Source organism: Aulonocara sp. 'chitande type north' Nkhata Bay, unplaced genomic scaffold, assembly GCF_057382095.1.
Source record: "Aulonocara sp. 'chitande type north' Nkhata Bay isolate Kocher_YH1m ecotype deep benthic unplaced genomic scaffold, A_spYH_male_GT1.1 unmapped_scaffold_20, whole genome shotgun sequence".
NCBI lineage: Eukaryota > Metazoa > Chordata > Actinopteri > Cichliformes > Cichlidae > Aulonocara > Aulonocara sp. 'chitande type north' Nkhata Bay.
The window spans coordinates 1,581,936-1,608,150 of NW_028234352.1; the positions used below are offsets into that span (position 1 = coordinate 1,581,936).

The 26,215-nt window shown below is 43.2% G+C and overlaps 2 protein-coding genes across 2 annotated transcripts in view; both read left to right on the forward strand.

Moving 5' to 3' along the window:
- The window catches only part of LOC147300676 (NACHT, LRR and PYD domains-containing protein 3-like), a 292,597-nt gene that overhangs the window by 219,695 nt on the left and 46,687 nt on the right, over nt 1-26,215 (forward strand). The gene's annotated exons all lie outside the window — the stretch shown is intronic.
- Nucleotides 18,325-24,554, forward strand: LOC147300683 (uncharacterized). Its single transcript, XM_086285012.1, has 2 exons — nt 18,325-18,433; nt 22,921-24,554. Exons 1-2 carry the CDS (start codon nt 18,416-18,418, stop codon nt 24,208-24,210), a joined length of 1,308 nt encoding a protein of 435 aa, XP_086141138.1. The 5' UTR covers nt 18,325-18,415; the 3' UTR covers nt 24,211-24,554.

The following is a 26,215-nucleotide window of genomic DNA, read 5'->3' on the forward strand; positions in this document are numbered from 1 at the left end:
CAGCTTTATGGTTTCATGGACAAAAGAATTTCTGTGGCTGCAATATGACGAGCTAAAAAACAACACGCACAAGGGTTAGGGTTAAATTTAAAAACTGTACTTTTGTGTTAAAATATATATTTATAATTTTAATAAATGACAAATTAAAAAGGCATGAACATTTTTTTTTGTATCGAAAAAATATCGAACCGTGACACCAAAGTATCGAACCGAACCGAACCGTGAATTTTGTGCATCGTTGCACCCCTACTGGAAATGGTTCAAGGCACTGAGCTCCCACATCACATCATGGGCTCAATTCTGTCAACTGTTTAAGACAGTTTTTCTGCCCTCCGACAACCAAGAACGCATCCTGAGAGGAATTTTGGATCGTGTTCAGGCTCAGGACGAGCCGCTCCCAACCTTTGTCGCCCACATGCTGAGTGAGCCCCCCACCTGAAAAAGACAGAATTGACCTAATTAGTAAACATGCTCTCGAAAAATACAGAGTTGCCCTGTATGGAGCTAATGTCACTTCTGTAATGGACCTGCTGCTACGCGCTCATGAGCTTCACTTAGTGCTTGGACCACAAAGACCACAGCCTGCTTTATGTAGCAAAGACAACTATAAGCCTGAACCTTACTGCTTCAAATGCTCTCAGCCAGGGTTCACTACACGCACCTGCCCAAACTGTAACACCCAACCTCATTTGCCACAACGAGCCTCGAACACCGCTAGGCATGGCCCGGTCCAGCCATTGCCAGCACCTGGCCCCTCTGACCCTGGCCATGAAAAGGTGGAATTAAGCAGCACCACATCCCAGCCACAATACAGGCAGTCGGGAAACTACGGCGGGGGGGGGGAGGACATTTCACAGAGGCCAACCTTCCCCCAGTTACTAACGGAGCCTCACACGCCCGATTCACTACAGGGTGGACACAGTCTTGGACACTTGGAAGACAATTTTTCACAAGTCCACTGGAATACCCCACTAAGAACGAAAGTGAACTTCAATGCCTCGACAAACCCTCGACACAGGTGCTTCCCTCTCGGCTGTACGAACAGATCTCATTCAAGTAAATGACTCTTACCCTAGAAACACAAGTGAGTGGAATGGTCCTGCACTTAACCTCGCCAATAATGCTCCCTGTATCCCTGTTGGTGTTATTTGGCTCAATATTGGAGTCATGAACAAGAACTTTTACCAGCGTTTTGCCATAATACCAGATTTGTCCTCTCCTTTCATTCTGGGAATGGATTTTATGGCAAGAGCTTCTGTTTCTATTCACATTCCCACTAGAACAGTCTACATTGAGGACATCCCCTGCCCACTCGCAGACAATGAAGAGGACCTTCAAAATGATTACTCACATTCACCTGGAACACTGATGTCTTTGGACTTGGTTCGCTCAGACTTAACAGCCAAACTGTCTGAAGCAAGTCTCTCAGAGAACAACAAGGATGCTTTACTAAATCTGCTCAGCAAGTTTAGCTCCTTGTTTGATGGTCAACTTGGTCGAACGGCTCTCACTGAGCACGCCATAGAGACTGGCAATACAACACCTGTCAATCTCCCACCCTATCGCACGTCACCTGCTAAGAAACGTGTGATTGAAGAACAAGTGCAACAAATGTTGAAGGACAACATCATTGAACTTTCCACAAGCCCTTGGGCAGCTCCTGTAGTCATTGTAAATAGAGCGGCCACGGAACCAAGGTTTTGTGTGGACTTTCGAGGGCTCAATCAAGTTACCCGAAAAGACTCTTATCCCCTGCCTCGTGTAGATGAGTCTTTGGACTTTCTGGCAAGAGGAAAGTTTGTCTCGACATTGGACTTAGCGCGAGGCTATTGGCAGGTTGCTGTAGCAGAGGACTCGAAGCCTAAAACTGCCTTCATCTCTCACTGCGGTCTCTTCCAGTTTCGGGTGCTGCCCTTTGGGCTCTGCAACGCACCTGCAACTTTTCAGAGACTCATGAACTCTGTGCTTGCTGGCCTCATTTGCAAAACGTGCGCGGTCTACCTGGATGACATTGTTATCGCCTCACCTACCTTTGAACAGCACTTAGTGGATCTTGAGGAGGTGCTGGGCAGACTCCAGGCTGCTGGCTTGTCATTGAAGCTCAAAAAGTGCCAATTCTGCCTCGATGAATTCACCTTTCTTGGGTACCGCATCACATCATTAGGTGTTAAGCCCGATCCGGACAAAGTAAAGGCGGTTAAGGAGTTTGATACCCCAACCTCAGTGAAACACGTCCGTCAGTTCCTTGGCTTGACTGGCTATTATCGACGCTTCATTCAGAATTATGCCCACCATGCTGAACCTCTTCACGCCATCACCAGAAAGGACAATGCTTTCCACTGGGACGACAGCTGTCGAAGGGCCATGGACACTTTGAAGGATCATGTCACATCAGCCCCAATCCTGTCATTTCCAGACTTCAACCATCCCTTTTCCATTCACGCCGATGCATGTAACATTGGTCTTGGGGCAGTGTTGATGCAAAAGGATGACAAGGGTCGTGAGTACGTTGTGGCTTTTGCTAGTCGCTCCCTTCACAAAGCTGAACTCCCCTACTGCACTTCAGAGAAGGAGTGCCTCGCTGTGATATGGGCTCTGGAACACTTCCGCCCATATGTTGAAGGTGTTCATGTTACTATCTTCACTGACCACAACAGTCTCAGGTGGCTCATGTCTCGTCAAAACCCAACGGGCCGACTCGCCCGCTGGTCACTTCGTTTGCAGGACTTTGATTTCACAATAGTGCACAAACCTGGTGCACAGAACAAAGTTCCTGACGCACTGTCACGCAACCCTTTGCCTCTGACCTGTGACAGGCCGACTGATCTTTTACCAGATCATGCTGTTATGGGCAGCCTGGACATTCGTACTCTGCCCCCCGTCATTCTGGCTGACCGTTCACAATTGAGGCAGCTGCAGTTAGACGATCATGTCACAGGTCCACTCCTCAGAGACATTGAAGCAGACTCTCTGAACAGCTCGGACAATGCCACCTTGTTACAGTATGTTGTGTATGACTCTCTTTTGTATCACAGAGAACCCAAGTCCACATGTGCTTTGCACCCTTTGAAAGAGCTGAAACGGTTTGCCCCTACTTCCATGAGAGGCACCTTGCTGGACTATTACCATGACCACCCCACAGCAGGTCACTTGGGTGTTTCTAAGACATTGGCTAGACTGCGTTTTAGGTTTTTCTGGCCCAAAATGGCAGCTGATGTGAAACGCTATGTGATTTCATGCTCAGTGTGCCAACTCACCAAGCCAAGTCAGAAAAAAGCAGCCGGTCTTATGGTTCCCATTGTCCCCCAGAAACCCTGGGAGTATGTGGGTGTGGATTTTGTTGGGCCACTTCCCCGCACCCCCACTGGTAATGCTTATTTAATCATGTTTGTTGACTATTTGACTAAATGGGTTGAAGCCAGTGCTGTCAAAGAAGCTACATCTCAGGTAGCAGCTGGTAAATTCGTCACTGACATTTTTGCTAGGCATGGTACACCCACTTACCTCATTTCTGACAGAGGGTCTCCTTCTGTGAGTGAGCTTTTTGAACATGTTGTTTCTGCCTTAGGCTCGGTGCACAGACTCACTACGGTATATCACCCTCAGACAAATGCTACTGAACGCGTCAACCGGACTCTGAAAACTGCAATCCGCGCTTATGTAGGTGATAAGCACACATCATGGGACAAGTTTCTCCCTCAGATTTGCTTTGCTCTGCGCACCGCCCCCCATGACAGTACAGGTATGACTCCTGCCATGATGCTTTATGGTCGTGAGTTAGACACCCCGCTTGACCTTATCACTCAGCCTTCTACAGCAGGTGTTGATGAACCGGGTGTGCCTTACCCTGAGACTCTGAGAGCCTCCCTGCAGGAAGCTCACGACCACGCCAAAGCAGCTTTGGACTATAGCCATGACAGACAAAAACATTACTATGACTTGAGTAGGGATGGGTATCGAAAACCAGTTCTTGTTGAGAACCGGTTCCCACTGTTTCAATTCCTTGGAATCGTTTGCCATTTTTGCAAACGATTCCCTTATCGATTCCAGTCGCCCCGAATGACGTCACCACGTTGCGGAGTGTCATTTACCTGGCAGGAAACACGGCGCCTAAGCGGCTCAAACGCTCAAAAGTTTGATTATACTTTATGAGAACCGATGACAACAGGGCAACTTGCAAAGTAGATATTGCATTTAAGGGAGGAAACACTACGAATATGCAAAAGCATTTGCTCACAAAACACGCGATGACACGTGTTTTTAATTCCGCTCTGGACTCGTGACTCTCAACCCAGCAGCAGCGGTAACGTTTGCACGTCCTCTCCCGTTAATGCGGCAGGTAAATAATCAACTAACAGTGCATATTATGTTAGCGCGATCTGCCTTATTACAAGACCTGCCATTACTGTACATGTAGGTGACCATGATGAGAGAGACAGACAGAGTCTGGCTAGCGCTCGCTGGCAGTTCTCGCTGCAGTCTACCGGTAGCGTCTCCTTTCAGGCCAGGATAGACGAATGTCACCGAGCAGTGTCTAAGTTTGTGGTCAAAGGCTTGAACCCATTTGCCACAGCAGATGCCCCCGATTTTTGGTAAGTGAATGTGTTTAATTGTAGGCAGGGACATTACTGGATATTCTTGTGTAATTGCCACAGAACAATTTATGTTATACTTTGTTATTGCTACAGAAGAATATTTATTTTATTATTTTACATTTACAATTTTTTTTCCTGGGGACCCTGTGACACCCCATTGAAGAGCCGTAGGCTGGATCTCTTAAGATCTCACTGTTGGGTTTGTAAGGCCATGTCACTCCTAAATTTCTATCTTGTTCAAAGAGAAGATATAAAACAAAGTTCTAAGCTAATCGACCTTAGTGTTCTCCTTTTTAAAAAATAAAAAAAGAATCGATAAGAGAATCGATAAAGAATCGAATCGTTAAACAGAATCGAAAATGGAATCGGAATCGTTAAAATCTTATCAATACCCATCCCTAGACTTCAGACATCGACATGCCACGTTTCGTGTTGGTGACCTTGTGAGAGTTAAGACGCACCCCAGGTCAGACGCTCAGTCTAACTTTACTGCTAAACTTGCACCACTGTTTCAGGGACCATTGTGTGTATCTCAGAGACTCAGTGATGTTAATTACAGGCTCACTTGGGTGGACTCCGGTGTGGATGCAGGTGTTTATCATGTTGTGAACATGCAACCGTTCCATACCTGGGACTCTCTCACTTCCAAAGAACATTCTGTTTCATTGCCTGCTGAGAGAGAGACCGCAGAGGGTCTGAACTCTGACTCTCAGGCCCACCCTGGCCCCCCTGCAGACACTGACATTGACTCTGAGCCATTCCCCTTTGATTTACCGGACATTGACTCTTCTTCTGGTGTGGGCGCTGTTCCAGAGAGTGTTTCACCCAGATCTGTCCAGCACCCAGCTGCTGGTGGACATTACAATCTCAGGCCCAGACGTTGCCCCAGAGTTACGTCTGGCTGGAGCAACAAAAGATGGACTAATGATTTTCACACAACCAGGCTTGATCTGAAGTGAAATGTTTTGGTTAAACCTGTTTGATGCTGTCTTGTTGCATTGCTACTTTGAGTCATGATATGTAGATGTTTTTGTTTGCTCTACTTAATCCAGTTTTATGGCTCTTTTGTGCGTTAAGGTTCATTCTTGGCATTTACTTAGGAAAAAAAAAAAGAACAAAAGAAAAAAGTGAAAAAAACTAAGAAAACTGATTTTCCACTGTACATATTCGTCTTATTTTCACCAATTTCATTTTTAAATGGTCTTTTGCCCTGTGTGTGTGCACCAATCTTAGCTGTAACCTCTATGTATAGGGTACTGTTAGGTGTGGTGTGTGCTTTTTCAGCTGTGTACGGCTGAGGACAGCCTTTTTCTCACCAGGGGGGGACTATGTAACAGTTGCTATTGTAATGCAGTGTATCACCACATGGCGGCGCCTCCTGTCTCACGACTGGTGTCACCCCCTTTTTGTTCTTCTTCGCACTCCTCCTGTAATGGATGCTCCCGTGTGTACGCGGACTAGTGTGCTCTTTAGTAATGTGTGGTAGAGGTAGCACTTTTATTTTTGATATTGTAAATAAATGAGTACTTTTTGGAAAGTCAGAAGCTGTTGCTCATTCGCTATCCACCTGCACACCTCCGCGGCTGGCTTCATCTCCACTGCACGTTACAATATGTTGATTTTTTTCGCCTACTCATATCATAATTTTTTTACTCCTGGTTCTGTATGTTCATGTTCTGTTCTTTTGTAAACTTCATCTGTTTGTATGTTGTATACTCATTGTGTTTCAATAAAGTTCGATTTAAAAAAAGGTACGTTCTAAACGAAGCTTCAGACGTCACTGATCACGTGACTCTGGCCAAACGAATCAAGCCTCGACACGGTGCTTCTGAAGCAGCGCGTTGATCTTTCTGACACACGCACCGGAGCGTCAGCTTCAAGCGGACCATCACTACGTCTCACATCTAAAGGTGTCAAGGTAACTTTGAACTGAGTTCAGTCAATCTGGAGTTTTTCCAAGTTTTCTGTTGCTCTCTGTGAGAGAAGAGCGTTAAAGGCGGGGCTCTCCAGAGCCAGTGCATATTGGGAAATTCATAGGCACCGATCGGTTTTCTATCAGCCATTTGCTGGGAGTAAGGGCGCCCTCCGTTTGCGAGGTGCGCCTGCTGCTGGCGGCACAGGGAGGAGAGGGCAGGGCGGCGGGGAGTCTGGCTGGCTGGAGCGGCATCTAATAACCAACTCGCAAAACAAAATAAAAACAACACAACAAACAGATATTATGATACAGACTTATAATCTGCACCGATGTTTTTTCTAAATTCTATAAAGTGAGCGCGAGAGCCCTCGATGCGCCTGCGCGCTGCTGAAGTCAAAGTAAACTTTATTGTCATCTCCGCTACAGACAGTCCAGCATATAGAGAGACGAGACGACGAGGCTGCAGTTACAGCGGTGCAAGTAAACAAACAATAAATATAAGAAGAGTAAGAAAATAAATCTACACTTTAGGACTCGGGGTAAAGGATCAATAACAATTTAAATTTATAATTTACAGTTTGATGATTTAAAGTCTCACACAACCCATCAAAAGGGGCGGGGCCGGCTGCTTCCAAGTAGAGCGCATTTCATTTATAATGATGTAAATCCAAGCCCATCATGGATTCACGATCTGAATCCTGGGTTGTGTGAAATCCCAGAAATCAACCTTAGACAAAGTGAATCTGTGAACTAAGGTGTAGGTCTGTTAGGTTAATTGTGCTGATCCTCGGGTTGGGGGATTTGTGTTTGTACTGGAGCGCAAAATTCAAACCAATGGAAGATGGACAACAAAAGTTCAAAGCCATCAGGTGCTCAGGTTAGAAAAAAGAGAAAAGATGCAGGTAAGCAGACGTGTGATTGGATAATGGCAGGTCATCCTGAACCAGTCAGACTAAACTCCAAACAATACATTATGTTACAGATTTTAATATTGTTACTTGTTGATTTGTCCTTTTCTCATTGTGTGACGAATTATGACGACTGTTTGGTAGCTGTTATTGTCTCTCTCTCTCTCTTGTTGAAATCTCCCAATTCTTTGAACCTTTGGGCTGAAGGAGGGACAATACTCGGTGTATCAATGCTCAATCAACAATCATTTATTTCCATACAATTCAACAGTCAGAGCATTACAACGTCCGGACGGGAGAGATGCTACCAGAGGGTCAGGCACATGTCTCAAAATGGTGACGGGTTGCTCAGCTTTTTATAGTCTCTAGTGGCCCCCAGCTAGTCGTAAAAGCCAAAACATCACATTCTTTCTCTGTTACAGCGCCCAAGTTATGACCTCGGCAGTTGTTTCTCTGCTTTCTGTAAGGTGGGGGTGTGGAATGTGGTCTATCTATTTCCCCTGTCTTTAGACACAGAGTCTCCTGCTTACAACCTTCTCTTCATGATTCAACAATTAAGCATGTCAAGAAAACAGTGTAACACATTCCCAGCAGATCAAGGATACAGAGTGATGCACATTTATCTAATGAACTAATATGTGAATATGTTCTGTTAACTCAAAAGTATAATGAGAACTAAACTACATACAGCTCACACACTCTATATTAAAGGGTATAATATGATCTACAGCAGTATTCTAATTCAACTACTTTGATTACATATATAAGGTAACATATAATAACAGAATAATCTAACAATTCCCCCTTTTGATCTCTGAAAGAGATCACTTACAACATGCACTCCAGCATTTGCAAGGTCCAGGTCTTCTTGATCCTGAGGCCCTCTGTCCCCTTTAACGGGTTGACCATCTGTGGGATGACCTCTGTGTTCACGCAGTTCAGATGCAAGCAAAGTTAGATTTACAACCATAACAGCAGTTACAGATGACACTCCCATCATTCCCAATTTTCCCACAGCTTTATTTTGGTGCTCCAGTTTTCCACTCCCATTTTAATGCCCCCTTATACCTTTCAAATGTACTTAGACTAGAACCTCTGTCTAAGGAGCTTTTAACCTTCATTTTTATTGCTGCAGCTACCAGTGTCTTCCAGTTGGGTGATTCTCAGCTTCTTTCTTCGACCTCCGGGGTTAGACCACCCTTTAGTCATTGCACAGTTCTGGGGATTATTCTGCCCCGATTTCAAACAAAGATCTGTGTGTTTTGGGGTCACCTCCGTGTCCCCCTTTTTTCCAAGAGCCTCTTGAACCTCGTTGGTCTGGTGTTCCTGGTTTTCGCCAACCCCTTCATGGTTATTGCTGTGTTTGTGGGATCCATCTTCTCCAGGAGCCCAAACGTTATGACACTTGACCCCAGTTGCTGTCTCGGCAGTCCCTACATCTGTCTCTGCTGTGAAGGGTCCTCACATCTCCGTGTCCCCGTCTGGTGTCTGTTCCTTTCTCTGCAAGAGACAGAAAACCAAAACACCTCTCTCCCTAGGCTTAATAATCTAATATTGTTATCCATTGTTCTTCTAATGATTCAAATTTGGTTTAAAATATTATGTTCAGGACTCTCTGACCCAGGGACTTATTCTAATCATAATCTATGTGTATGTAAAAGAAATCAAAAATTAGTGAACCCTTTCTAAGTCTAACACATTATAAGCTTAAGTTTTACCATAGCTAAATTATTAAACACAGAAATAACGTCATAAGATGTTCATAAAACCATTGTTTGATGTTCGGACTCAACTCCCCCTTTTTGACACACTCCCATGTGTCAATTCATTGGAGCTAGACAATTAAAAGAGAAGGTTAGTGACATCATATCTCAGAAAGTATCAGAAATTCTTCTCTCGAGTACCGTTGCTCCAGCCTTGTCATCCCAGAGGATCCTCAATCCCGGAAATTTCCCTTCTCCTCATGTAATAAAGTCTGTCATCCTTCCATGCCCTGGTAACTGGTCCATCCAGAGCTGTAACATTTTGAAATGTACATACAACAAGCCAAACCACACCTTGGTCACACCAAGCCTTTTCTGCCCTGGAGATGTCCAACGCCATCTTAGTCTGGACCAGGGTTGTAATAGTTTTGCAATTTTCATTAGTTTTTATTTTTATTTAGCTTCGACTTCAGATTTTCAATTTTATATCAGTATAAATCAGTTTTTACCAATTGTTTGCTAGTTTAGTTTAGTTTTGATTAGTTTCAGTTATAGTTTTAGTTGTGTCTGCAATAATTAAGTGTAGCAAAATCCCAGTCCCATCATATCAGTCATGCTCTTGTGCTTATTCTTGGGTATTGTGACTATTAACTCTTGCAGCACCGGGTGCTCCCAATTTTGGTTCAAGTGAATTTACAAACTTTGTGAAGGGAATTGACTCCTCTGCACACTGGAATAAACATAATCAACATGATCCACATTTTACTGCGTGTTATTTCACCATCTTATTGATTCAAATGCTCCATCCTTATGTGGTTTGTGACATTAGGTTTATCCACTCCGTCTCTAAATGTTTGAAGAATTTTCAAGTTTGGGGTCAAATTTTAAGAATTTGACCATAAGTGAAAGTTATGGTGTCATCACCCCCTTCGGGGCTTACCTTTCCCAGTTTTGATGATATTCCTCCCTATTCTTTGCAAATACCCCCTGTTGGTGGCGAGAAACTGTTGGTGTGGTCAAGTGGGTGCTATAGAAACAAAAGCTCAGGACAGAACAGTTATCAGTCATGTACTTCATACAAATTTTGCATATGTTTTATTTCGTATTGATCCTCTGAGCATAATGGTACATTTTAATCTGAATTTATCCAAACTAAACACAATAGGTTTTCTTTCTTTACTTTGTTCTTGTTCTTTTGCAGTACCACATCCTATCAAATGTCCCTGTCAATTATATTCTACATCTAATAACTTACTATTTCAAATGAGAACCTAAATCACGTGGACCAATGTTTGTTATGGCATATCTCTATTCTGAATGTGGCAAGCCATTCATAGGTATTGTTAAGGTTTTGGCGATTTTCCTCTATAACAGTTAATTGACTTTTTACAGTGGCCTGCTATGGTTAATAATAACATATTCCAGTCATGAGTGGTATCAAAAGTCTTCTCCACTGTAGCATTTGGCATTCCCAATAATATAACATGATACCTTAATCAAAACACAGCTAATATAGCACAGTTTTCTTAATGCAAACATCAGTAACTCAAAATCAGCAACCACAGTGTTAAGTCTGCAGTTCATACTTATGTGAAGCTACAGTCTCCTCCTCCAGTCTCTCTTATCCTCCTGCTCCTGAAAAAACAAAACAAAACAAAGCGAAGCATCCACCCTTCTCTTGTCGGCTGGGTGAATTGTTTATTGGCATTTACTAATCCTACAGTGGGTGCAGTCATTGTCTCAGTATCAAGTCAGTCAAAGCTTCCAGTCCGTCCATCACAGTCCAGTCACATGCATACATCCATACACATTCATACCAGAAGTTGCTGATAATGGAGTCTCACGCGCAACCTATTCGAGCATCCATCACCAGCAAGATGACGTCATCATTTTAAAAGGAAAACAATTCCTTGTTGTTTTTTGGACCGGATTGACTCGGTGCAATCCTTTTAGATCAGTGTTCCCTATAGGTGAATTTCTCCCAAGCCAATTACAATCATGGAGAAACACACTTTGCAACTGTTTTTGTAAGAATATTTCATAGCGCTTTAAATCTCAATCTTTCAGGCCTGGTTTAAAGAGCGGATTGTTAAATCATGAACTCACAAAATATCAACATATCACCACCGGTGGATCACACCTCTCATTTGTTTTTCCTCAGTGCACTGTAACAAAAACGAAAACAGACATAACCAACAAAATACTACTAAAATAACACAAACTAGGGCCCGTTGCAGACATGTCCAAGCATAAAACTATCCCTCTCTCGCTTACGAGAAAGAACACAAGCCAAAGCTCACTGATAACATCAAGCTAGCGCTAAGCAAAACCAAACAATCAACCAGAAATTCACAGGAACGTTTTGCTTCCTGCCGGGACAATATTGTGTGGGAATGAGAAGCTCAGGTGCCGTAACACCTTTTGTTCCTCCTTGAATTAAATCTCAATCACAGAAAATGCCGTACTCCAACCTAAACTTACACTATTAATTCATCATTTTCACTCTGTGCCACTGTTCCTCATCAGGGCTGTGTGAAGCACAGCAAAGAATTCAGTCAAGGCCTTGAGCCATAAACAGACATCACGCACAGACATTGTTTTCATAACCAAACCGTTTTAGAGCTTATTCCTAAAATCTACATAAATGCCCTCTGGGTGACATATAACACATTCTAAGTAATCAATGGCTCCTCATAAAAATTATGCATTGGGATGTTTGTGTGCAGCATTTTGCATATCAGCATAAGCAAAGCATTCTTCATTGCACGAGCATGTGTGTGTGTGGATCACTCTTCATTGCACAAGCGTGTGCATGTGTATGTGTGCATCACTTCTCAGTGAATCAGCATTCCAATGTGTGTGTGTATGTGTGTGTGTGTGTGTATATGTGTGTGTGTCATTTCTCACTCAACGAGTGCACGTGTTCATGTGTGTATTTCACTTCATTCTGAATCTGTGTGTTTTGAGACGTGTGTGTGTGTGTTCATCACTTTCCTGTTCTGGTGTTCTGGGTAAACCACAGCCTGAAGCATGCCCTGGGGTCCTGCCCCCCTCCTTTTCAGTTTGTTTGCGACCATTGCTGCTGCTGCTGCCCAAAGTTCTGTCCGTCCTGGTTCTGACCCCAATTGGGGCAGTCCTTTCTCCAGTGTCGATGTTCACCACAGGTGAAACCTGCATCTTCTTCTGTGTTTTTTGTCCATTCTGAGGTGCCTTCTGACCTCAGTTACTCCTCCTGTCTCGGTCACGCCCTTTTTGCCGCCCGATCATCCGTGTTGGTCCATCACTGTCCTGCACAGTGTGAATGCAAAGTTATCAAGGTCAGCATTCTTTCGCTCGGCCTTACTTTTCATTCGGGCTTGGCGGGCGTCTCGTCACAGCTGAGCTCTGTCAGCTGACGCAGTCTGGGAATTTTCCCCCGTGTAGTGAAACGGGCCTTAGGTTTAGTGCTCTCCGTCTCGGCTGCATGAGATCACATTCCTGCAGGTCTGTTGACATTCTCAGGTCGTTGTTGTGGGTCCAGCTGTTGCAGCATTTGGTCAGTGTCACGTATGGGGGAGAGCAGGAGTCCAGTCAGCCTCGGCTTTCAGGGCCGGCAAAGCAGCCTGTAATTAAATATGTATAGAATAAACAAAAACAAAACAAAACAAAAACAAACAAAAAACAAAAACAAACGATCAGGAAAATGATGTTGTGTTGGCTGTGTTATTCAGAGGGGAGACAACGGGGCCAGGCCCTGTGTCAGCCTTCTCTCCCCCTTTTTTTTGTTTTTTCTCTCCCGATATAATCAACTCCTAACCCACCAAGTTGACAGGACAACATGCACCTGTTAAAATTCTTAAGATCATGTTTAAAAGCCCAAAAGGAAATTTTCTTTCATTCAGTAATCACTTGTATCAATCAATCAGCAGAAAACATGTCACAATTTGAATCTTTTACCACTAAATTTGTCGTGTCTTCACTGGTTGGTCAGACCAGTGTCTTTTTCTTTGAAGTTAAATTGTTGTCCTGCAACCCAGAGAGTTTATTTGTCAGTAATGTATTTATCCTTTAACAACAGATGTATGTTAAGTTTCGCTGCTTTAGCCTTGCTGGAAAATCTTCACGTGTTCATGAGTGTAAGCTGTTTCTTCATTGCGTGTATGTGCATTTGTAGGCAGGCAGGTTAATTTTATCTTTTCTCAAACTAGGCGTTACCTTAAAAGGAGCCTTTCTCTCAGATTTCTCTGCTTGTGTGTGTTTTTGTTTCACCTTTTTGTTGTGATGCTCCGGACGCCTTCCCAACCTCCACAAGTCCGTTGGCCCCAATTTTATGTGTTAAAACTTCTCTTAATTCCTCCTCTAATTCTCTCCTTGCTGCTGTCTGTTTCACAGCTGCTGATTCGTGCTGGGTGTGGTTCCCATTACCTATAATTTTGCTTCGGCCGCTGTGCTTGTGGGGGCAGTTGGTCCAGGTCCGCAGCTTCCTGTATTAACACACTAAGAGATTTATTTAATTTCATTTTCATCACATGTTAAACAGATAAGCAGGCAACCCGCCTACCTTGACAGCGTAAACTGTACGCCAGTCTCCCAACACATTCCTCTCTGTACTCCTCCATAATTCTCCACTACACACCTCTTACTATCTCTCCTTTTTATTTTTATTACACCACAGAGTAATACACCCAATTATGCCCGTCTATCTCTATGTGGCTCCAAATTCCCTCTTTATTTTAATTTCACACTCGTCAGGGGACAGGCACACAACAATTTCAACCACTGAAACAAGGAATTCAACCTTTTTATATTTCTTTACTAATCTAGACTCAACCTTTGTTCGCAAAATGTGTCTTGTTCTAGTCCGGAATAAATGTGAACCCGCGATTACGCTGCGGTCCCAGTGTTATTCCGTAGCTATGCGGGAGTCCTCAGTTCCCAAGTCGCCACCTCGGCACTTAACCTGCCTGCACGTCTACAGACAGGGGGGTTGCCAAACCATGAACAAAATTATTTCCACAGGTACACTAGGCATCAACCTTTGATCCTAAAATGTGTCTTTGCTCTAGCGTCCTCCTAATCAAACACATCAACCGTCACTGTCACTGTGTTCAGACTTCACACACAGAAACACACTCAGCGCGCGCCTCACCCACAGCCAGAGCGCGCCTTACACACACAGCGCGTTACACACACAGCGCGTTACACCATCAGTGTGACACACAGAGAGCGCCTCTCATCAGCAGAAATTTGCACAGAAACCTCTGAGCTCAACTATTAGGTCTTCTTAAAGCACACTGCACCATAGACCAAAATACCCCTTTCTCTGCGCTTATGACCACCACAACGGGGCAAAGTCGCATCATAAAAGTGATGCTTGCATCCCCGAAGTTATACCTGACATCATAAACCAGGTTTTGCTCTATGTACTTCTTGGCAAGTAAAATTTTACTTTGTTTTATGACCGCAGCCCTTGAGACTCGACTGATGCCACAAACCACCGTCAAACCTCTATCCAATGTACTAAAACTAGCACCAACCACTACTGCACTCCACGGCCGTACCACCGGAACACGCCGTATCATAAACCAAACCTACGGACGTGTTTCGCTTCCGCGTTGCCAGTGTTCAACTGCACCATGAGCCAGCATCTGCTTTTCCTTAAATCAACTTCTATTTCATAGCCGGCAAGAGCCAGGACTTTACCGACACCATAAACAACTTCAAAACCTCGACTTCAATGTACTGAACTAATGGCCGCGTCTTCAGAAGAAATTCTAATGTATTATTGCTACAGAAGCCAGTATTAGACAAAATTAAATGTGGAAGGTAAAGTGGCTGCAACTAGCTCAACGTAGTATCTTATTAGTTTCTCGGTAGAAGCAGTTTACTGCAACTAGCTCAACGTAGTGTCTTATTAGTTTCTCGGTAGAAGCAGTTTATTTAACACACTGGAATTCAGCCTCAACTTATGTTGTTAGTATCTTGCGCCAAAAACCAGACACCGACAAATTTACTGTGAAAATACATGTGACTCAGCGAACAGATTAATTTGGAAAGCCCAATATGCACATTTGGTATTTATAATACAACAGGCTGTGCTTACCTTTCTGTTTTAGGCCGGCCTTCTGTTCACTTTGCCCCACGATCTCACCAAAGGCCAAATCTACACCTCCTCAGCACACCAAAGATCCGGGTCACACGGCACCAAGTTGTTGAAATCTCCCAATTCTTTGAATCTTTGGGCTGAAGGAGGGACAATACTCGGTGTATCAATGCTCAATCAACAATCATTTATTTCCATACAATTCAACAGTCAGAGCATTACAACGTCCGGACGGGAGAGATGCTACCAGAGGGTCAGGCACATGTCTCAAAATGGTGACGGGTTGCTCACCTTTTTATAGTCTCTAGTGGCCCCCAGCTAGTCGTAAAAGCCAAAACATCACATTATTTCTCTGTTACAGCGCCTAAGTTATGACCTCGGCAGTTGTTTCTCTGCTTTCTGTAAGGTGGGGGTGTGGAATGTGGTCTATCTATCTCCCCTGTCTTTAGACACAGAGTCTCCTGCTTACAACCTTCTCTTCATGATTCAACAATTAAGCATGTCAAGAAAACAGTGTAACACATTCCCAGCAGATCAAGGATACAGAGTGATGCACATTTATCTAATGAACTAATATGTGAATATGTTCTGTTAACTCAAAAGTATAATGAGAACTAAACTACATACAGCTCACACACTCTATATTAAAGGGTATAATATGATCTACAGCAGTATTCTAATTCAACTACTTTGATTACATATATAAGGTAACATATAATAACAGAATAATCTAACACTCTTCATGTTTGTTTCTCTGGTGAAACAATAGTTTTGTGTTAATGTTAGGGCTGCACGATTTTGCATAAAATGAGAATCACGATTTTTTGGCTTAGAATTGAGATCATGATTCTCTCATAACAATAAATAAACATAAAACAACAAATGTCTCACGTTTTGTTGTTGCAGCAAAATGTTGTCCTGCTTGAAATTCCGTCTCCACCATTGCTCGACGCTGCGTGTACAGAGCAGGTAGTGCAACAATAGAAAAATAGTTGCGGGACGGCACTGTGTAGCGTTTGTCTAGGGTGTTGATCGTTTTCCTAAATCCCTCGTTTTGCACAGTGTTGATGGAGCCATATCTTTGGTCAGGTGATAAGTGATAGCCTCCGTAATGTCTTTGTGCCTGCGGGAGTTCGACGTGTATAGGGAAGCGCTGTATAAGGTTCCCGTTATTGATGTTTGGGTGGTTGACCGGGACGGATTTTCTCCTGTCACTTTCTCGTCATCCCTGACGTGCTCTCCGTTGTTTTTTCCCTGCTAATTTTAGCATCACACGGCTAGGGCTGAACGATATATCGCATTTGCGATAATATCGCGACATGATCAAGTGCAATTTTCTAACCGCAAAGGCTGCGATTATACTCTGGACATGTCCAAATTCATGGGCTGCATCCTCCTGAGGCCGCATTTGTAGACCGATTACGTCACAGCGACGCGCCGAAGGCTGTCCAAATTACTACCATATCCCAGAATTCATAGCGCGGCCCAGCCAAACTCCAGTTTCCAGCAATGGCGGCCGCTACTGAGTTTTAAAATTACTCATACTAATCTTTCTGGGTCACAAAATAAACTTTTAACATATTTTCAGGCGAGAAAGTAGTTGTGTAAACATCAAATATCTGCTCGGTTTATCAAGATATCCCATATTTGCAAAAGTGCTTCGACGTTTTCAGAGGCGTCTGCTACCCACCAGCTCGACAGCTAGCGGGAGCTCGAGGGTTACTGATGCGGCCGAGAACGGCACAACTCCCGGCACATCATTTTCAGATCACCGCGGAGTTTCGCTGCTCGGGTTAAACGTAATATATAAGTCACTTAGACAACCTAAAAATGTTATTGTTGGGCTTTTTTCAGTGTTTTGTTTGTTCGTGAGTAAATCGGTTTGGCTGAGATTAAAGTTATTAGATTAGATAAAATAAAACTTTATTAATCCCCCGGGTGGGTTCCTCCTTGGTTTTCACACAGCTGACTAAACGTCAAACAGAAGACTTATTAAACAGAAGTATGAGACAGTCGAGAATTTACACCAGTGTCTGGTTATATTTTAGATAGCAAGAAGCAGACGGCCGAGTTTATTAAACTCCACCGAGACAGCGGTGACGCTAATCAGAACTAGCCTTCTGATTCAGAAGGCTAGACCGTCCAATTTCACGCCTTTAAATTTTAAAGGCGTGTTCGTGTGTGTGTTTATACAATTGCTATTATGTTTGCACTTTATGTGTAATGTTACTGACTGCAGAGATCAGTAAGATGTGTGTATTTTTTATTTATTAGTTTTATTTATTTAATATTATTTTTTAATTTAATGACTGTCTAGTAGTTCACAGATGTCGAAAAACTGAGTGTGGTAAAGCCACTGATTTTTTTTTTTTATGTATATTTCTGCAATCTGCACATTGTACTGACTTTCATTTTAATGTTTACACCAGGGTTCCTTGTCAGCACTTTATGCTCAGATGTTTGTAAGCTAAAAATAAACTATTGTGTATGTTCAAATATACTGTTGTGATTGAAGAAGTTAAATAAAAATGTCAGTCATCAATTCATGCATCACCTCATGTCATCATAACAGAGGTCTGTCTTCCAGGAAAGAACAGTTTAAAATTAATGTAATATAGTATTGGCCATACTATATGATGTATTGCTTGTCTTTGTTTAATAATACAGAAGACAAAGACCTTAAAAAATAATCGCATATCGCATCGCAATCGCAATATTGGGGGAAAAAATTGCAATTAGATTATTTTCCATAATCGTTCAGCCCTACACACGGCACAGCTTCTGTATCACGTGGTATAAGGCTCCGCCCTTGTCATTTGTTGAGCAGGAAGAGTGAGCGCTTGTTTTCATGCAGAGTACGTCCCGGATCAAAATGCGGTACATTTGATCCCTGTTGTCTTTGCTTGATGATTGGTTTGAGTCTTGACAATCCACATTGCTGGCGTTGCATCTTTCAATGCCAGCAATGGCAGGTATCAGTGCTCAAACCTTTTGTGTTTGTTTCCAACAAGTTGCCCACCTCGGGAAACAAAAATGTGTTCTTTTACTTGTCAGATGAACATATGAGACACTTTGACTCTTCAGTGCAGTGCGGAGCCTAACAAAGATCTGTTTTGTGTCCCAGCTGATCAGCAGGAGGAGGAGAGTCTGACGGAGCAGCAGAGGAACATTTTCAGCTACTTGGACTCAGCTCAGCCACTACAGAGGAAACAATGAGCTCAACACAGAAGGTGACAGACAGAGCAGGACCATATGACCAAAGATATTTATCACCATATACATTTGAACATTTGCCATAACAATGTAGCTGACGATAGAATTGACACCAGACAAAATACTTTACAGCTGCACAACTTTTTAAAAACCCATCAATGTATTTTCACTGAAACAAGCAGCTGTTGTTTATGTGCATTAAAGTTATATAAAAATGTAACAGTGCAAATGCAAATTCCTCGCTGACAGTTTAACCAAAAGGCGTTTCCAGTGGAAACTGGCCGACACATCCTGAGCATAACCATGTATAATATCCACTAAACTTCAGAAGAGGTTATACAGTCGTGGCCAAAAGGTTTGAGAATTGCATAAATATTGGAACCTGGAGAAGTTGCTGCTTAAGTTTTTATAATAGCATTTTGCCTGCACTCCAGAATGTTATGAGGAGTGATCAGATGAACTGCATCGTCCTTCTTTGCCATGAAAACGAACTTAATCCCCAAAAAGCCTTACCACTGCATTTCATTGCTGTCATCAAAGGACCTGCTGAGACCATTTCAGTGATCGTCTTCTTAACTCAGGTGAGAATGTTGGCGAGCACGAGGCTGGAGATCATCATGGCTGTATCCCGATTCAGGTTCTGCAGCTTTAAAGTCCTCAAGGGCCGCGTACTCAAAGACCGCTAAGGCCGAAGTGCGAGGCTCGTAGGCTCGTGAAATGGGACGTCTATCCTCCGTCGCGCTGCCCAGGTTGCCTAGCAACCATGATACTAACAGCTGGAAACGTTTCATACAGCTTTGTTTGACAGAAATGAAGGAGAACATATTTAGTTCATTTGTTTCTACATGAGCTCTGTGTGATTTGATGAGTATCTGAGGCTGAGACCACAGGACTGTGAAACATGATTGTTGGGCTTCATTTCTGTGCTGAACAGTCGTTTAAGATTAGCTGTAAATAACAATTAGCTGATGTTGTTCATGAGACTAAAGTCATCTCACTGTGGTAATGTAAATATAATATGGCCAATATTATAGTTATTATATTAATCACTTCACTCACAGACAAGTATCTGTGACAGTGTGTATACAGATGTATCATATATAAGAGACAAATATTGTTCATTTAATATGTTGGTACTAAATGTGGCTCAGTGCTTACATATATGTGTAAAAAGCAAATGTAGGAGCTGTGATAACTGTGTCTGATAGAATGAAGAGTAGACTGATATATGAAATATTCCTTTATTGGGTGAGAAAAAATTTTGCAGATGATGTGGTTCTGTTGGCTTCATCGGGTGAGGGCCTCCAGCTCGCACTGGAACGGTTCGCAGCCGAGTGTGAAGCAGCGGGAATGAGGATCAGCACCTCCAAATCTGAGGCCATGGTTCTCAGCCGGAAAAGGGTGGAGTGCCCACTCCGGGTCGGGGATGAGTTCCTGCCCCAAGTGGAGGAGTTCAAGTATCTCGGGGTCTTGTTCGCGAGTGATGGGAGAAGGGAGCCGGAGATCGACAGACGGATTGGGGCTGCAGCTGCAGCAATGCGGACGCTGCACTGGTCAGTCTTGGTGAAGAGGGAGCTGAGTGTAAAAGCGAAGCTCTCAATTTACCGGTCAATCTACGTCCCTACCCTCACCTATGGCCACGAGCTGTGGGTAGTGACCGAAAGAACGAGATCGCGGATACAAGCGGCGGAAATGAGCTTCCTCCGAAGGGTGGCTGGCCTCTCCCTTAGAGATAGGGTGAGAAGTTCGGCCATCCGGGAGGGGCTCAGAGTAGAGCAGCTGCTGCTCCACATCGAAAGGAGCCAGCTGAGGTGGTTCGGGCATCTGACAAGGATGCCCCCTGGGCGCCTCCTGGGCGAGGTGTTCCAGGCATGTCCCACCGGGAGGAGGCCCCGGGGCAGACCCAGGACACGCTGGAGAGATTATATCTCTCGGCTGGCCTGGGAACGCCTTGGTATTCCACCGGACAAGCTGGAGGAGGTGGCTGGGGAGAGGGAGGTCTGGGCCTCTTTGCTTAGGCTGCTGCCCCCGCGACCCGGCCCCGGATAAAGCGGATGAAGATGGATGGGTGAGAAAATCAGACCATGTCATAACTGCTGTAAGTCACACAGAATAGATATCAGAGCCTTAAACAGGCTGACTTCTGCTAAATGGGTCAAACTGGGCAGAAAGTCTACAAACACATAACATCCTTATAGAATATGATGTAACACTATAGATCAACTTAGCTCAGAATATATAAAGCATATAAACAGTTACAGCAATATGATGCAACAAACACAGCAGCTACTGATCCAAAATACTCAAAGCTTCATAGAACTGAAACCAACATTTATTTTTAGCTCCATCCTGCTGCTGATACAGACTTTAGGTTTCTGAACATTAAACTTGTTGCTGCCTTTCATAGTGTGTAACTTGAAGGCCCTGAGTACTCTGAGTACTTTCTCCCACACTGAAAACACTGGGATGATCACATTATTTGAACATTACCTAATAAGACTGATTCAGCACAGACAGGTATGTTAAACTTTCCTAGCAGTCCTTCACAAACAGGGAACAGTCTGTCTATTCTCTCCATCTGTCAGCTGCTGCTGGCTCTTCCTCCTCCTCTTCCTCACACACTGCTGAGTTTGTCCTGGTGGATCATCAGGGCTGCAAAGCCTCACAGATGATGTGCAGCAGTGGGTCCCTCAGTCTGTCCTCACTCTGGACACTTGCAGTCGTCACACATGGAAATCAAATGTGTGATAAGCTGCAGGATTCAAACACAAGTGTAACTTATAAACACATGTTCATACTTTTATTCCACAATCAGAGAGAAAGAAACAGAGAGAGAGTGCAGGACAGACAGACAGGTGACAGTCTCAGGTGTACACACTGCTACACAACAGCACCAGAGAAGCAGGATTTAGTGTTTGTGTTATTACGAGTGTAAACAAGAAGAGTTCCAGATGGTGCAGTGGACACATGTGTGACTGCTGTGATTAAAGCATCTTTCTTTCAGCTTAACGAGTGAACCGTCAGCTCGTTCAAACACACGTTAAAGTGCGTTTGGCTCGACACCACCGAACAGAGGCAGCAATATAACACAGCTAACATTAACAGTGCAGTGGATCCTGCTTGTGCCGTGATGTTCAGGACTGCAAACCGAGCAGCATCACTGACTTTCAGCTTGTTGTGTTTGTGGATATATGACTGACTTTAATTATCCACAAAATCATCACATTCTCTGTCAGATTAAGGTCGACTATTGAACGGCGTATATTTTAAAGGCTTTAAAACCAAGTTAACGCTGAAAGTACAAACATCACTAATGTCACATAACTCTGCCGACAAGGCATAGCTATGGCTATGAAATGCTCTTTGTGTATCACTTCTTCATTATGAAAGATGTCATTAATGCACTAGTAATGTCTCATCTGGAGTATTGTTCAATCATTTGGTCAGCAGCTAATAAGACAGATCTTAACAGACTTCAGTTAGTCCAGAATAAGGCGTCCAGATTAGTGTGAAGATGTTCATACTATACTAATATTGATAAAATGCATAATAACCTTTCTTGGCTTCCTGTACAGGCTAAAATATTCTATGGCTTACTTGTAGTTCTAAAGAAAGCAATTCTGTTAAACACACCACATTTATTCTGCTCAGCTGCAGTATCCAGATGAAATACATCATCATATTACACAGTTTTCAACAAGCTGCAATTTAGTTAATGCTCGAGTTAAAAGTAACGTTTTGTAAAACTGTTACATTTAGAGCAACTCTTAAGTGGAATAAGTTGCCTTAAAAAATTAGAGAATTATTCAAAACTTCAATGAACACTTAAAAGCCGATTTACAGAGCTTTTAGTTGTTGTAAATATTGTAAGACATGATTTGTTTTTGAAATTTGTGTAATGTGCCTCAATGTTATTGATATTATTATTATTATTGATTGCTTATATTTGAACAATTGTGAAACCTCACTGTGGATGTAAGAGTGAAATTATGTGGATATCTTGAATCCACTTTATTGTGTAATATTTTATGTGAGTATTTGACGGAAGACGAGCAACATCTGTTGTGGAAGCTAACGGGGTTCCTTTAGAATAAACAAACATAGGATTTATTATCACTGAATAATTCTGTATAAATCTATACAAATTATAGAAATATGTAATAGGAAACAACAAAATAATCTAAATTATAAAAGTGTGTGTGTGTGTGTGTGTGTGTGTGTGTGTGTGTGTGTGTGTGTGTGTGTGTGTGTGTGTGTGTGTGTGTGTGTGCAATCAGGAGGGATGGGCATGATTTTAGTGTTTGAACAGTCATGAATTATCTTTAACAGCAGGTTGGATGTAATGTGTTAGAACTACCAGCAGGTGGGGATAAGAGACCTTTAAGGTGTTTGGTGCCACGCTCCACCTTCAGGTTTAAAACTAGTGTTAATGGAGTTTGAAGGTTGAGTTTGTTCCACGACTGCATTTCACTCACTGCCTCTGTTTGTATCTCTGTCACTGCAGGACCAACATGGAGCCAGAAGTCAGCGCTCTCAGGAGGCCGACAAACCTCACAGAAGAAAGGGAGAGAAAAAACACACCTGTGACGAGTGTGGGAAGGGTTTTACTGTGAGGGCTTTACTAAAACAGCATCAGGTCATCCACACTGGAGAGAGACCGTTCAGCTGTGAACAGTGTGGAAAGTCTTTTTCCTGGATGCGTTCCCTAAAAAAACACCAACTCATCCACAGTGGAGTTAAAGCGTACAGCTGTGATCAGTGTGGCAGAGCTTTTACTCAAAGTAGCCACTTACAGAGTCATCTTGTTACCCACTCTGGAATTAAGCCATACAGCTGTGACGAGTGTGGGAAGGGTTTTACTGTGAGGGATAAACTAAAACAGCATCAGGTCATCCACACTGGAGAGAGACCGTTCAGCTGTGACATGTGTGGAAAGTCTTTTTCCTTGAAGGGTTCCCTAAAAAAACACCAACTCATCCACAGTGGAGTTAAAGCGTACAGCTGTGATCAGTGTGGCAGAGCTTTTACTCGCAGTAGCCACTTACAGAGTCATCTAGTTACCCACTCTGGAATTAAGCCATACAGCTGTGATCAGTGTGGCAGAACTTTTACTCGCAGTAGCAACTTACAGAGGCATCTACTTACCCACTCTGGAATTAAGCCATACAGCTGTGACGAGTGTGGGAAGGGTTTTACTGTGAGGGATAAACTAAAACAGCATCAGGTCATCCACACTGGAGAGAGACCGTTCAGCTGTGACTTGTGTGGAAAGTCTTTTTCCTTGAAGGATTCCCTAAAAAAACACCAACTCATCCACAGTGGAGTTAAAGCGTACAGCTGTGATCAGTGTGGCAGAGCTTTTACTCACAGTAGCAGCTTACAGAGGCATCTAGTTACCCACTCTGGAATTAAGCCATACAGCTGTGACATCTGTGGAAAAACTTTCAGCCAGAGATGGAGCCAAAATACACACGTACGTGCACACATGGAAGGAAACTACAGCTGTGACCAGTGTGACAAGAGCTTCAGGAATCTCAGTTCATACTCTGGACACAAACGATCCCACGTTACTAATAAACTGTTTCACTGTTACCAATGTGCCCAAACATTCACCTCATTGTCTGCTCTGTGCAAACATCAGCGCGATCACTCAGGGCTGAAATCACTCCCATCACTGGATCACAGTGAATCTGAAGACACAGAAAGATCCTCTGGTTTCTGTGTCGGACTCAAAAAGCTTGAGATCAGGCTCCACAGAGTTCAGATAGAATCATTTAAACTTGTGTTGAACTGAACTGGTTGCTGGGCTGAACTTCTACATAATACAGATCTACATGGGATCTTCTTTTCTGTTGTTTTACTGAGTCAGTTTTGTCCTTTTTTCTCTGTCCTGGATTTGCTCGTCTGTAAATGATTGAAACTTGGTCAAATAGTTCATTGTTCTCCAGCAAAAGTTTTGGAAACTCATGTTTAACCTTTAAAACTCTGACATGTTTTAGCACACAAGGCTTCATCGGGGAGTTCACTCATGATTGGACCATGAGAACAAAGGTTTTTAGTTCTTTCAAAGAGAGTCTTGGAGATGTTTGATGTTTCTGTTTTTTCTACATAAAGGAATAAACTATTTTTCTTGCTTCATGTAGTGTGGAAGTTTTTAATGTTTCTTCATCTGTTATGTTCTTGAATGTGTTCACGTGAAGATGGTATAAATAAACTGTTGTCAGAGATTTACAGTTATCAAACAGTTAGGTGAATAAACAACACTGAGACACTTGGAGACGGTTAACGTGCTGCACGGGTGAGGGCTCAGAGAGGACTCACACCGAGCTGCAGTAGTCGTTTATTATTTATAGCAGGGTGAAACAAGTGTAGGAAGTACATAAGCTAAAATATTTTAAGTTGGTTATGAGTAGTTGGGCTAATTCAGAAGATATCAGATTCGGCTCTAGGAGGTGAGTGAAGTACAATAAACATACAACCACAGATATTGTGATTACAGTTATTATTTATAGTGAAAATAAAGTGCAATTACCAAATACCAATATTTACAAATTCTGCAGACAGGGAAAAGATAAAACAATTCAAGCTTGTAAAATATCCGCTGCACAGCGGTGCAGCAACCTCGTCCAACCTCTGGCAAACAATGTCCATAAAGTTTATTTCATGATTGATAGAAGTCCAACGCGTATGACAGTCTAGACAGGTTGAAATTTGAAGTATGATGATCAGCACTAAGATTCCAAGACGGAAATCTCGGAAGTGAGATTTAGGGGACTGAAAACCAAGAGAGGAGAGTGTAGGCCGCAGCAGCCTCCTACCAGACCGCAGAAAGTTGTAGCTGGGGTTCTGGCTCGTTGGGCCTAGCTCGCCATCCAAAGTAGTGGTGTCGCTGTGGTCTCTCCAGGGCACCACTAGCCTGCACTATAATCACAGGACCACTATTAGCAAAATTCATCTAAATTTCCCAAGCTAGCTTTAGTTCCAGTGTACACAATAAAGTTCATGAGAAAATACCAATATACAACAAATACAACCATTGTAATAAATTAAAATAAATGACAATCTCTAATAACAAGACTACAGCCACGTAGAGTGAGAGTAGTAGTAATGTAGTAGGCCTCAGCCTTAGCTATCCCATCATCTAATAGCACTGGCATACTGATACAGGTTACAAATACAAACAGACATTCAGACTCAACTCACCATTCACTACGTGCGATGTCACATACGAGCCCCCCACACATCTACCCACGGCGGTATCAAAGTACTGTTGAACGCAATCCACAATTAATTCAAAGCCAAGCCAAGATAGTAAACAGCGAAAAGCGCTCGCCCCACGTACCTGTTGCTTCCATCCGCTAACGCCTCTCCCCCGCGTCGTTTCGAAGGCATATGATAGGTTTGTAGCATAAACCTATTCGCTGGAACGTTGAAGACAATATAATTACACCGCAAAGCAAGACACGAAGTAGGCGAATTTCTTCATGTTACTCGTGCACGGGAGAGAACCGGACAAACGCCGTTCCTTCGCTTGGCCCCAGTTGCTCTCGTCCGTTCTCCCGTACCGCTGCCCTTTTATTGAGGTTACATGAATATGCATAGGTTCATTAACATATGACGTCTACATACACACAAAGAGTACCTTGCTTGTGTGTGTGTGTGTGTGTGTGTGTGTGTGTGTGTGTGTGTGTGTGTGGTCAAGATGTGACCCTGTGAAGACTCCCCAAAGCTGGTGCCAGGACGTCTAGGTCCATCTAACAAAAGGCTCTTATATTTAAACAGATATACATGCGCTTGCT